The sequence below is a fragment of the Lissotriton vulgaris genome, chromosome 1_1 (assembly GCF_964263255.1).
Source record: "Lissotriton vulgaris chromosome 1_1, aLisVul1.2, whole genome shotgun sequence".
Taxonomy (NCBI): Eukaryota; Metazoa; Chordata; class Amphibia; order Caudata; family Salamandridae; genus Lissotriton; species Lissotriton vulgaris.
The window spans coordinates 1,809,275,569-1,809,288,048 of NC_141685.1; the positions used below are offsets into that span (position 1 = coordinate 1,809,275,569).

Genomic DNA, 12,480 nt, shown 5'->3' on the forward strand with positions numbered 1-12,480 from the left:
GATTTAGAAACACCTTTAGCAGAGCTTCTTGGGTATCCAGTTTTTAGGCAGCATTAAAAATGTCAAGATAACTCTTGTAATTAATGTTCCTGCTATAGAGAGAGATCAGAGTTTTGTTAAGGGGCAGTTTTGACTCGCCATAAAGTGGTGCAGAGGGTTAGTATGCCTGTTAAGTAAACTACACAGTGTTCAAGGTAAGAAAAACAAAGGCATAAGGAATTGAAAAGGCAAAAAGAAAAAAGAAAAAACTCTATTTCTTAAAAGAACCCTCATGGTCATTGCTTTTTAGGACGCAGTGGTTTTAATAAAAACCATTACGTGGTCCTCACTTGTTTTTAATGTGAACAGCTGACCCACTAATAAAGGGTTTTTGGGCGCAGCTGTGATCTTTTAATTTTTCACTCATAGCACTAGAGCACATACACTAAGAAAAATTTTCAACAGAACCGGCTCCGCTGCAATTGCATGCGTCGTAGCACACAGGGGGGACACTCGGTCTCCCCTGTGGGAACCCCATGATGAAGCATGTCACCACTAGGGTGAGTGAGGGTTCTTTTAAGAAATAGAGTTTTTTCTTTTTTCTTTTTGCCTTTTCAATTCCTTATGCCTTTGTTTTTCTTACCTTGAACACTGTGTAGTTTACTTAAAAGAGATTTGATAGGGGTGGAAGAGTGACTTCATAACCCCGACTCTCTTGTTGGTTAGATATATTAGTATGCCTGTTGCAAAGAACGTGTACTGTGCAGATCACAGACCTGTGTTTTATGTGGATAGCTGGGTGGATTATTGCCTTTGTCACAGAGATCCTTTTGTTACGCAGTTCATAAGATACAACCCTAATATAGGACAGTGACTGTTACGAGGTGTCATCAAAGAACTGCATGCAAACTTCATTAAATAGGTATGATGCTATCTCTTTTCCCCAGTCTTTCATTATCTAGTCCTAATGGAGTTGAAAAGCGTTCATTTATGTAGAAATACATTCTTATTAGGAAAGCCAGCCTTTACTAGTGCTTTAAAACAAATTAAATGTATGTGAGAGAGTGGCTATGGAGAGATGAGAGGCTCTTTTGTCTTGTGGTCGTGAGGGAATCCGAGAAGGTGGTCATAGGGGGGTGCCAAACATGATTGTCACGCAAGGTGCCACCAGCTCTTAAGCCAGCCCTGTGTGCAGCATCTCACAGTATTGACATTCCACAACATATATCCTTATGATTATGGTAGTACCATTCCACTCAGAGAACACTATAAGTAACAGAAAGTAAACTGATTTTGCTATGAACATGATAGACTGAAGTCTTACAAGCCATAACAGAGAATGGCCTTGCATATTGGCTAAATCCAACCGAAAGTGACCTACTCTAGACCAGTTAGGCCAGAGGCACACCAGATTTTCAGAATAGGAGATAAACTAAAAAGGAAGTAGATAAAAAAAGGGCTGCATGAATTTTCATCAGTGGCTAATAGGATAAGACTCGTATTTTGTTAATTTCTGGGCCTCTGAACATATAACTGTTTTACATTGGTGAAAATAAATCATTTTTAAAGAAAACGCGAAGGTAGTGAAATTCTAGTTATGTCAACATGTCCCTGTATATGGACAAAATACAGTCCAAAATATTGAGTTACACAAATATGGAGTTTTTAAAATTGTGATACATAATTATCGCGATGCAGAAATATTATTTATAAAAATATAACTTTTAAGGTAAGTAATATTGCTGTCAAAAATATGTGTTGTCAATATAGTTTACAATAATATAGTAGTAAAAATTCTCCTTATGTATTTTGCTTATGTTTCAATTGTGTATGTTATAAATTATTTTATTGTTGCTGTTTTTGAATATAGGTTGTCATTTTTAGTTATTTTTATCTTTGATTTTATTGTTAGTTGTATTTTATAGTGGTGTAGCAGGTTGTGAGGTTTGTAGTGGTAACGGGTGGGAAGTTAATTAATTAGATTTAATCAATAATTAATGTTTGATTAATATTAATATTGTTCAATTGATAATTAACTATGAAATTGTGTAATTATTAAACTTTTTAGGTTTGTTTTGGTGCAGGTTGTTGAGTTTGCATGGGTAAAAGGTGGGGAGTTAAGTATCATTAATAATTAATTATTGATTTTTTATTAAGTGTTCAATTGATAATTATGTAAATTATGTAATTATTATATTTTTCAAGATATAGTTTAGGTGTGGGTTGTTGAGTTTGTAGGGTAAAGGGTGTGACGTTAATGAGGTACAACTAATTCATAATTATTAATGTATTGCTAATTATTTATTTGATAATTTAACACGTAAATTGTGTAATTATTATATTTTTAAAGTTATATTTTAGGTGTGGGTTGTTGTGTTTGTAGGGGTATAAGGAGGGAGGTTAATTTAGTAATAATTTAATTTAATGATAATTAATTCTTAGTTTACTTTGAATTATTTAATTGATAGTTCATTATGTAAATTGTGTAAGTATAATTAATTGATAATTAAAGATGTATTATTTGTTTATTTGATAATTATGTAAATTATGTAATTAGCATATTTTTCAAGGTGCATTGTAGGTGTTGTTTGTTTATTTTGTAGGGTAATAGGGTGGGAAGTTAAGTAATAATTACAAATTAATTGTTCATTTTTATCAAATATTTAATTTATTAATATATGTACATTAATTCTTAACTACACATTTTATGTTATATATTAGTTGTGTTTTGTTGTGTTTGTAAGAGAATAGGGTGGGAATCCATTGTAATTAAATTAGTAATATGTGTTTTAATTGCTAATAATTATTAAATGTTTTACTAATTATGTAATTTGTTTAATTTCTTTTTTAATTTATACAGATAATTTTTATATTAAGAAGTTGATGTTTTTGGTTCATTAATAGAGTTGTTAAAATGTTATTTGTTTGAAGTGTACTACTTTCTCTTCATTGCTGCACAGAGTGGAGTGGGAATAGTAAATTGTGCCCCTTCGGTGTCCAACACTTTCCCTACTGTTGCACAGACTGGAGTGGGAAAGGTTAATTCTACCCCTCCTGAGTCCAATGCTTTCCCTACTGTTGCACAGACTGGAGTGGAACTATTGGAATTTACACCTCCTGAGTCCAATGCTTTCCCTACTGCTGCACAGAACTGGATTGGGAATAGTAAATGTTACCCCTCCGGTGTCCGTTTTCCCTACTGTTGCACAGGCTGCAGTGGGATTAGAAAGTTTTACCCCTCTGGTGCCCAACGCTTTCCCTATTGTTGCACATATTGGAGTGGGAACAGTACATTTTACCCCTCCAGTGTGTACAATGCTTTCCTTACTGTTGCAAAGACGGGAGTGGAAATAGAAAGTTTTACTCCAACAGTGTCGGAGTGTGGATAGTACATTTTACCCCCCCATTGTCCAACGCTTTCCCTACTGTTGCACAGCGGTAGTGGAAATAGTACATTTTACCCCTCCATTGACCAACGGTTTCCCAACTGTTGCCCAGACTGGAGTAGGAATAGTAAATGTCACCCCTCTGGTGTCCTGCGCGTTCCCTACTGGTGCACAGACTGGAGTGGAAATTGTAAATGTTAACCCTTCGGAGTCCAGCGCTTTCTCTACTGTTGTACTGACTGGAATAGGAATAGTACATTTTATCCCTCCGGAGTCCAACGCTTTTACTAATTTTGTATACATTGCAGTAGAAATAGTATATATATTTTTCACAGATGTTACTACTTTTTTCATTTTGTTTAGATATATGTAATATTATTTGTTTATTTAATTTTATTACATTTTATAATATTTGTAACTACATATATATAATTTGTTTTTTAATTTAATACTTTTCAGTAGATGTATTTTTTCTTTCAATTTGTTAATTTTATGTTTTATGTATATATATATATACACACACAGACATTTTATATTAGTACATTTAAAAAAACAAAAAATGTAATATAATGTAATTTAGTTTTTTAAATAATAGTGTTATGTTTTATGTATATATATATATATATATATATATATATATATATATATATATTTATAAACATAGAAACAAATATTTATGTGTATATGCGTATGTAAGTATATATTAATATATAGTATTACATGTAACTTACAATTATGTTTTATATTATAGTAATGTTATCTATTAAAATATTTAATATTTACTATTTTAACCTATATGTTTCTATTAATAATTGATATTTTATCTTGAATTAATGATATTAGTGTGAAATTATATTTGTTTTCTCGATAGTTTTGTACATACATATATATAAAGGAAAACTATACTTTTGTGATCGGTATTTTTAGTATTACATTTATGTATCATGATATTTGTGTTCTCCATATTATGTCACTGATCCCATGTCCTGATTTGCAGTTCTATTACAAAATAGAACATCTTCAGTATCTTTGTGAGATCATAGTGTGTACCTTCATCATTATGACTTAATAGTGTGCATGCTACAGTAAGATAATTAACGTAAAATGGCAACATTGTGCAATACAAATTAATAAGAATACATAAAGTAATAGTAATTTGTTAGAAAAACAAAGAAATCCTTCCTAAAAATCAATGCCTCTTACTGAGTATATTTTCCTTTTTCCAGTTATCAATTTGCCTCTTCTAATGTCTTAAAGAGGCAGGGCACTAGACATAAAGTAAAAACATCTATTCTCAAAGAGAAGATCTGTCTATAGCATTAACCAATATTTTCTCCCGGAGATCAAGTGCCCAATAGTAAGGTGGATGAGAATTATCCGAAATATTAAATTAAAAATTGATAATTCATTAAGTGAATTCTTAGCAGCAGTCCAGACCTCAAAGCGGATAATGACAGATGCCTGTTTGAATTTCTTTGGTCATCGACTTTTGGTGCAGCCAGACTTTTGCCAGGATTGATGCTTGGACAGCTTAATGCCAAGCAGAGCAATGTAACCAGGGTTCTCCAGTTCTGTACCACAGCAGTGTCATATATTCCTATGGTGCAGTACAATCATTAATATTTTAGGTAAATTATATAATATATTATAAAGCACCAAGCCAGTAAGTGCTTCCAAAATATTGTTTAGCATAAACAGAACTATTGAGTTTCTTTGTTTGATTACTCAGTGTCACTCAGTGTGTCTCCTCAACTTTTTTCTTTCACTTATATGAATAGATGAAATAATACAATATTCTATTTTTTAGGTAGTGGCGGATGATAAAATTATTTTTACAATCCTTAATGTCCGTATTTTCACTTCCCTAAATAGTGTAACTCCAGGAGACGCTATCCAGTTGTTCACAAACAGCTGGCACATTAATCATTGCCTTTGACCTGTTTGTTTCGGTTTTATTTTCATAGCCTCTTTTAACAGCCTATTATTGTTTGCTCGTCTTTCTTTTTTTTTAAATGTATCGTTTACATCCTTTCACGTTCTAAAACTTTGTTAACAGAGGTCTGCTGTAACAAAAGCCTAAGCTTACAAGGCGATTCAGCCGAAGTCATTCTAGTACAATATCAGGAATAATGATGGCTTTTTTCTTAACATTTACCCCATTGAAGTAGAATATGGTCAGTTAACTATGTGGCAAGTCTATAGCCCCTCACTTCAGCCAGGGATGCAGATTTCATATTTCTAATTGGCCTGTACATAGTCTGGGTTAAGGGGTGTAGGTTAGTCAGTAAGATTTGGGCGAGGGGGGTGTTAGATTCTCTAATTTCCCAACAAAAAAGCAGTGGGCCGCAGGGTGAATGAGTGAGATGTCCAAGCTTATAGTGAAAGTGTTCCCATGAGGAGCAGGGTCAGTACTGATTTACATTAGGCAGTCTTCTGAGGCTGATTTAGACTTTGGGGGATTATGCGCAGTTGCAGCAGCAGCGGAGTACCTGTCCACCAAATTTAAGGTCCACATGCCTTATTTTGAGTTGGGTGGAGCACCAGTTTTATGATGATAGAGTCAAATTTACTTCGTCAGTTTAAAATTTCCTATGCTGGCCCGACAGAGTAAGTGACATTAGAAATGAGTCTTTCTATCATTCTCTTTATTTAGAGTGGACATTGCATGGCTTTTTTTCACTGCCGATCACTGCTACGCTATAGTAGTAAAGAAAGAAAATGTACCTCACATCTTTAGTTTTTTTCTTTGTAGGAGTTTGTTTTTGAAAAATAAAAGACTTTGGAAAAGTTTGACAGATAGCTGTCATGTTTGACAGAGCTGTCCTTAAAACTTTTCCTACAGTGACAGGAACCACCATGATGCCACTTTCTGCCAATGTATAGAGATCTCTGAGGGCCGACAGACATCTCTAGATTTGGCTGGCAGAGTAAAGGGCGGGATAACAAATATAAAGTCCTCCGCCATCCTGCCTGACTTTACTCTGTCTGCTAAATCATGCTTTTCTGTCTAGTGGATCAGTGGGCAAAAAACAATGGTACAGAATAATACCCTAAGGGATTGCCACTGGTTAAACTATGTATAAGCATTCGTCCCATCACCTTTTGGGTGTAGTATTGGGAGTAGCATGCATGGAAACCTGAAACTGCACAGGTTTCCATGCCTAATACTGCCAATGTTTGTGAATTCGAAAAAGTAGTACATTTGCATCCATTCAAGGAATACTGCTATGGTTGCAGAATTGCTAAGCTTTTTCTTATACTTGTCACTATGTATATTTAATTCCTGGTCCAAAAAAGTAACAAGATACAACCTCTTAGTCACAATCAGAAAAAACCAACAGAGAAATAGCAGACCCAACCTAGGATTCGCACACCCAAATACCAAGACATGAATAGATGTATGTGGGGGTGTCACACCCCAAAAAGAGAGATTATGTGCTTCTTTCACTTTTAATTTACACAAAATGATAACAATGCAAGGGCGTATACAACGGATTACAATAACGAATACAGATGTTAAAAAATCAAATACAGCTCCTGGTATACAAAGTCGACAAGTCGAGAAAAGTCTGACAAATTCCAAAGACGTCACTATTTACCGAGCCGGAAATTTATAGGGTAAATTATGAAGGGATTGTATTCTATTTTGTGCATACGGGGAAATGCGATATTACCTATGGGCGCTAGAATATTGGAAGATTGAGGCTGTAAACTATCACTAGAGAAACTAAACATAATAGTTTAGTAACTTTCTTTGTCATTCTTTCCTGTAGGCGGGCTAACTTTCTTTGGATTGCTGATGCAAGGCGTGCCGCCTCCCGTGATTGATTCTTACATGCGAGATCTAAAAGCAAGCGCCCCCGAGAGGATGTGAGCTGTCACTGCTGCTTTGGAAACCAGTAGCCGAGTACTGCAAAGTTTACGCCCTTGAAATCGCAGCACAAAAACTGTGTGGTCCTTGTATTCCCCCCTCTGTTGCTGAAAACACAATTTTGGCATGAATTGTTTGAGTTGAAATGAAACAATAAATGGCAGCAAACCAACAAAGCATAATGTTCAACAATGATTTCTGTTTGAGATAATGTTTTTTCAAAATAAAGAATAATTGTGGAGGAAGCATGACAGTTTGTATGAACTGTTCTAGATACACTTTTTATGGAGTTAATACATGCCACTAAAGAAGTGGCAACCGAGCAGGGCCTTAAACAAGTACCTGTTTTTATAATGATTTTTATTTATGAGTTGTTGAACAGTTAATATGGTACAATGTGCTACTGATTATTTGATACACAAAATATTGTATTTAACCATTGGGAAAGCAGTTCGACTAAGCGTTTACCATGTCAGAGTTCATGAAGTTGGAAGTAAAACACGTTTTAAATGATGTACAATAAAACAATGTGTTCAAAAGCTGCCAAAATTATGTAGTGATTTACCTGCATTTGCTGATCCATACTTCAACACATTTATCAGCGTTCCCATGGTCTGTTGTAATGTGTGCATCCTAGACCCCAACACAGATTCACAGATGACTGGAAAAGAGGATCTGAAACTCGCCCAACATCCAAAGATGGCCCTTCCAATAATTTTGTTTATATCTAGAATGACCAGTTCCTATTACTGCTGCAATGTATGCCCAAGTATTCAACTTCACTTACAATTTGTAGTTTCAACTTGCTACTCTGAAAAACTTTCTATAGGGTTTCCACCATTCACAGAGAACAATTCTGTATTTTTTTCATTTTTTAAAATTCTGTAATGGCCATGAAATTATACATAACTAGGAATGTAAGTAAAATCATTTACATTAATTTTCATCTATTTGAAAAAGCATATTATCAGCGTACAAAGAACTTGCAATGGGCTTAAAGCCTGCCCGCTGATTATCTTTGGTTGAGTTTATTCTCACTCTGATTTGCTTGCTTTTTATTTAGCTACTAACCTTGTCCATGTTCAGTTTGTTCCTCCCTTGGAGCATATCGTCTTTACTTATGTCCTCCACTGCTCATTTTTAAAGAACTACTGTTTTGTTTTCCCAAAGCATTCCATGAGTGTGCATGCTTTCCAGTTTTCTCCCTTGTGTGCTTCTCTCCTCCACGGCCCATTTTGTCTTTCATCTGTGTTTTTCCCTACCCATGTTGTGTTGCTCTCTGTGGGCTTTTCCCCTCCCCTGTGCTCTTTGTTGCTCTCTCTCTCGCGTGTGTGCTTCTCCCTATCCTGTGTTGCTCTCCATCTTGTACTGCTTTTCCCTTCCCCCAGCCACTCCTATTGCTTCCCAGTCTCACCCACTCCACTGTTGTCCCCACCTCGGCAGTCCTATTTCTTTTTATTACATAAAAAAAAACTTTTATGCTTAAAAAAAAAAGGTTAGAAAATAAAAAAGAGGCACTCACATTATTTTGGTGAGCCAATAGGTTTCAAAGGCGAAAGTGAGGCCTGTTGATTTTTTCATTGCTTGCTAATATGGCTTTCTGTCTCTGTTCACTTTAATTTTCAGTCAGTGATGCTGTTTGGAGCCCTTGATAACTTTTAAAGTGGTTTATTCTCGGATTTGTTATTGGCAAACAATAGCTTTAGGTGTTTCCCTAGTTTTTTTACTGGCCTGAACTTTAAAATATTGGTCTTGCCGATACAAACTGGTCAGTTGACCAATCTACTTATAGGAAATAGATGATCTGCCAGCGATCATAACTCTACACTCACCTTCTTAGGCCTCTGCCTTTTTTCTGCTCAATGTCAAAGATTTCAGCAAGTAATGTATAGAATGCTCATCCCTTGCCAAAAGTTTCACATTGTCAGCATAAAGCAGATATGGTTGTAGGACCTCATTATGCATCAAGTAATCAGCATAGGCGGACTGTAGATGTTACTCAAAGTCATTAATAAAAATGTTAAATAAAACTGGGGTGAGGACACCCACTCGTTGACCTTGTCAGGGTAATATTTTGTGATCATTGAATCTGGGTAACCTGTACACCTATTTTGAACACTGCATCTCTTCGGCCCAAGTTATGCGTTTCTATCCTACCTATAAGCTCTGCCAACTTTTTCAGTCAAGTGTGTGCACCAATGTGGGGGGCATGGCCTGTAAGCCACTCATGGCAGAAGCGTGAGCCTGCCGCTCCATGCTGACCCTTCACATATCCTGTCTAAAACATGACCCAGCTTACACTGTCCTACATCGGAATATTGGCACTGAAAGGGGAAAGGCTTGGTGGACCAAATGAAGTGTTTCCGGCCAATGGGGAAAGCTACAGGATACTGCTGAGGTACTCGGACGATACAGCACTCTGAGTCGCAAGATGGTGGCCCAGATGAGTGGGCTGTAAACTCCTGGGCGCATGGAAACAAGACCTCCTTAGACCCGCTGCAACACTTGCTGGGTTCCAGTGACCTGCACCCCCACCGGCACTCCAGCCTGTGGTGGAAGGGGCGAGATCCCAACAATCACTGCAGAGCTTGAAGCAAGTGGAAAACAAATGCATGCAGGACGGGCCTGCCCCCGGAGGTGCGACAGAGGAGAGAGCTCGGCCCGCCGCCTCCGACAGCTCATAGGACCCTGGCGGCAGCAGAGGACTGCAGAGCCGTGCTCCGGAGGTGCTGCAGGAGTGGCTGGACGGATGGCGGATCTGATTCCTGTCCCGATTATTGAGAGGCTTGCACTGCCCTGGGGGCCTGCTTAGACACCCAAAAAGAATTATAATCCAGGCTGTGACCCAGTGAGGATCCCTAGCCTGCAGCAGTGCAGAGGTGCCAAAGTGAGGGATATTCACAGATCCCTGCCAGAACCTGCTGGTGGTTACAGGAGGCGAATGCAGGAAGTACACTCCGGGGCAATATAACTGTTCACAGGCCCTTGCACCAACGCCTCACTGGAGGGGTGAAGAGATAGAGGACTGAGTGGAAGATTGAGGGCTCCTCTGCCCTCAATAAAGGCAGCTGAAAAGACCAGTGACAACGCTGACGCCCTGGAGGGACCCAACATATAGAGGCGAGATCCGCACCTGTTTGACACCATGGGGGACCGGGAGGAGCCTACTGTCTGAGTTTGCTTGGGATCTAGGCTTAACGCGACAGCCCAGATCTCAGAGGCAACTTGGGGCCTGCTCGCGTACACCCTCACTGGTGATAGCATACAGCGCTGCACCTACACCACCCTCTCTGTGAACACACAATACCCCGGTAAGATAACAAAGGCCCAACGCAGTAGCAGAAAAGTAGCCTGTACATAGGCGGGTTACAAATCTCCCTCTTTGAATCGCCAGACCGGCACCGTCCCGGACAGCCTCGCCTAGGCCCCTGACACCCTGCATTTAAAGAAGAATGGGGAAAGCCAAAGCAAAGACAACAGGAACTCCTTAGACCAAGGAGAAGAAACCGTGGACCTTCAACAGGCCCCAATGAATCACTGGCAATGATGGACCTGGTGCAACAGCAACTGACCAAAATCATGGACGCAATTGCAGACACCAAAGCTACCTTACACCAGGATATCACTGTATCAGTGGGGTTGAGAATGCTCCGAGCTGTGCACCACAAGCTAGCAGAAAGAACGAAAACATCAGAGGCCTAGATTATGGAACTCCACCCCACCCAACAGAAATTCACTCGACAGGTCACCGAGTGGGTCAACACACTGGAGCGCAGGGCCGAAGATGTGGAAGGGCGAAATTAAAGAAACAATATAAGCATAGTTGGCCTACCAGAGGGAACAGAAGGCTATAATATTATCACCTTCTTAGGACCTTGGCTCCACACAGTTGTGGCACCTGAAGGTCTCACCACATTCTACACGCTCGAAAGAGCACATAGGGTCCCCGTCCACCCCGCAGCCCTAGGCCGCCCGCCATGTCCACTTGTAGCAAAACCTCTCTATTATAAAGACAGATGTCTTCCTGCAGAAAGCACACACTAATGGCCCGTTCATGGTGGGTAGCAGCAGGGCTCCATCTTCCCTGACTACACAGCTTAAGCACAGAGACGACATGCCTCATACCTTGAGATCAAGAGGGCACTGCGGGAAAAGAACTTGCAGTTCTCCCTGATATTTCCTGCCAGACTCTGAATAATGCTGGATAGGAAGACACATTTCCGTGAAAACCCGGAGGCAGCCAGGGAATGGTTTGAATCTTACAAATCTGGAGATGAACGCAAGAATGCTGATGCTGAGAATCATCGCAGTGCAACAAGGACAGGAAAGACAGCACAAACTAGATCGAAACAGAAATCGGCTAAAAGACCCAGCCCATCCCAGACAGAGAAGGAGAGAGCTGCCGCCCTGCAGGCTTTAGCTGACATCATGAGACTTATTGATCCTGTCTCTGGATCAACTAAGGGGGCTCGGGCTTCAGACTCAGATAGCTCACAAGCGGACAGTATTACACTGCCGATTGTTACCCCAAGAATAGCCGACGACCTCTAACTAACCTGAGCCTCGTCGAGGGGAGTCTCATACTGGGACACTGAAGAATGACCTGCACGATTATGATCAAATAGACTGTAGACATAAGACACATGGACCATTGCGAGTTGCACTGAGCATGGGAACATCACAATGCAGACAACTGTCCGTATGCTGGTGCCTACCCCCTCGGGAAGGCCTTAACTGGCTTTGGAAGAGGCCTCCCGACACCAAAGATGGTTTGCTCACAGTTTGGTTGGCTGGTCATTGCCAGGCTGCTCTGGGGAAGAGGGAGTTTTGGTTTGTGGGGGATTTAATTGTTCCACTTTTGGGTTTTTTGAAAGAAGGGGTCCTGGCTCACTACTTCTTGGATGGGGTGCAGGGAGGAGATGGCAGAAGTAACTACCTAGGCTCTTGAAAATTACCTCTAAACAGCACAAATTTAACATATTGACATGTACCATTAGGGGAATGGGTTCAGCCGTTAAACATCACAACGCGCACAGATACTTGCGCAGGAGAGAAGTGCATATTGCACTCCTTCAGAAAACAAATCTCACTCGCGGTGAAGCAGAGAAATTACGTAGGAGATGGAGTGCAAATATTCATGACTTCCTACTCTGCATATGCAAGAGGTGGAATGATCTGGGTAAGGGCCGGCATACCATTTGAAGCCCTGCACACACACTCATAGATAAAGAAGGTAGATGCGTA

The 12,480-nt window shown here is 39.3% G+C and overlaps 1 protein-coding gene across 20 annotated transcripts in view; it reads left to right on the plus strand.

The window, feature by feature from the left end:
* Positions 1–7,785, plus strand: part of MYBPC1 (myosin binding protein C1) — a 339,911-nt gene extending 332,126 nt beyond the window's left edge. For all 20 annotated transcript variants that reach the window (XM_086919135.1, XM_086919143.1, XM_086919137.1 and 17 more), the window contains one exon: positions 7,139–7,785. In XM_086919135.1, the coding sequence (XP_086775261.1) occupies positions 7,139–7,239 (101 nt within the window). In that variant the 3' untranslated portion in view covers positions 7,240–7,785. The remainder of the gene's footprint in view (positions 1–7,138) is intronic.
* The last annotated feature ends 4,695 nt before the right edge of the window (positions 7,786–12,480 follow it).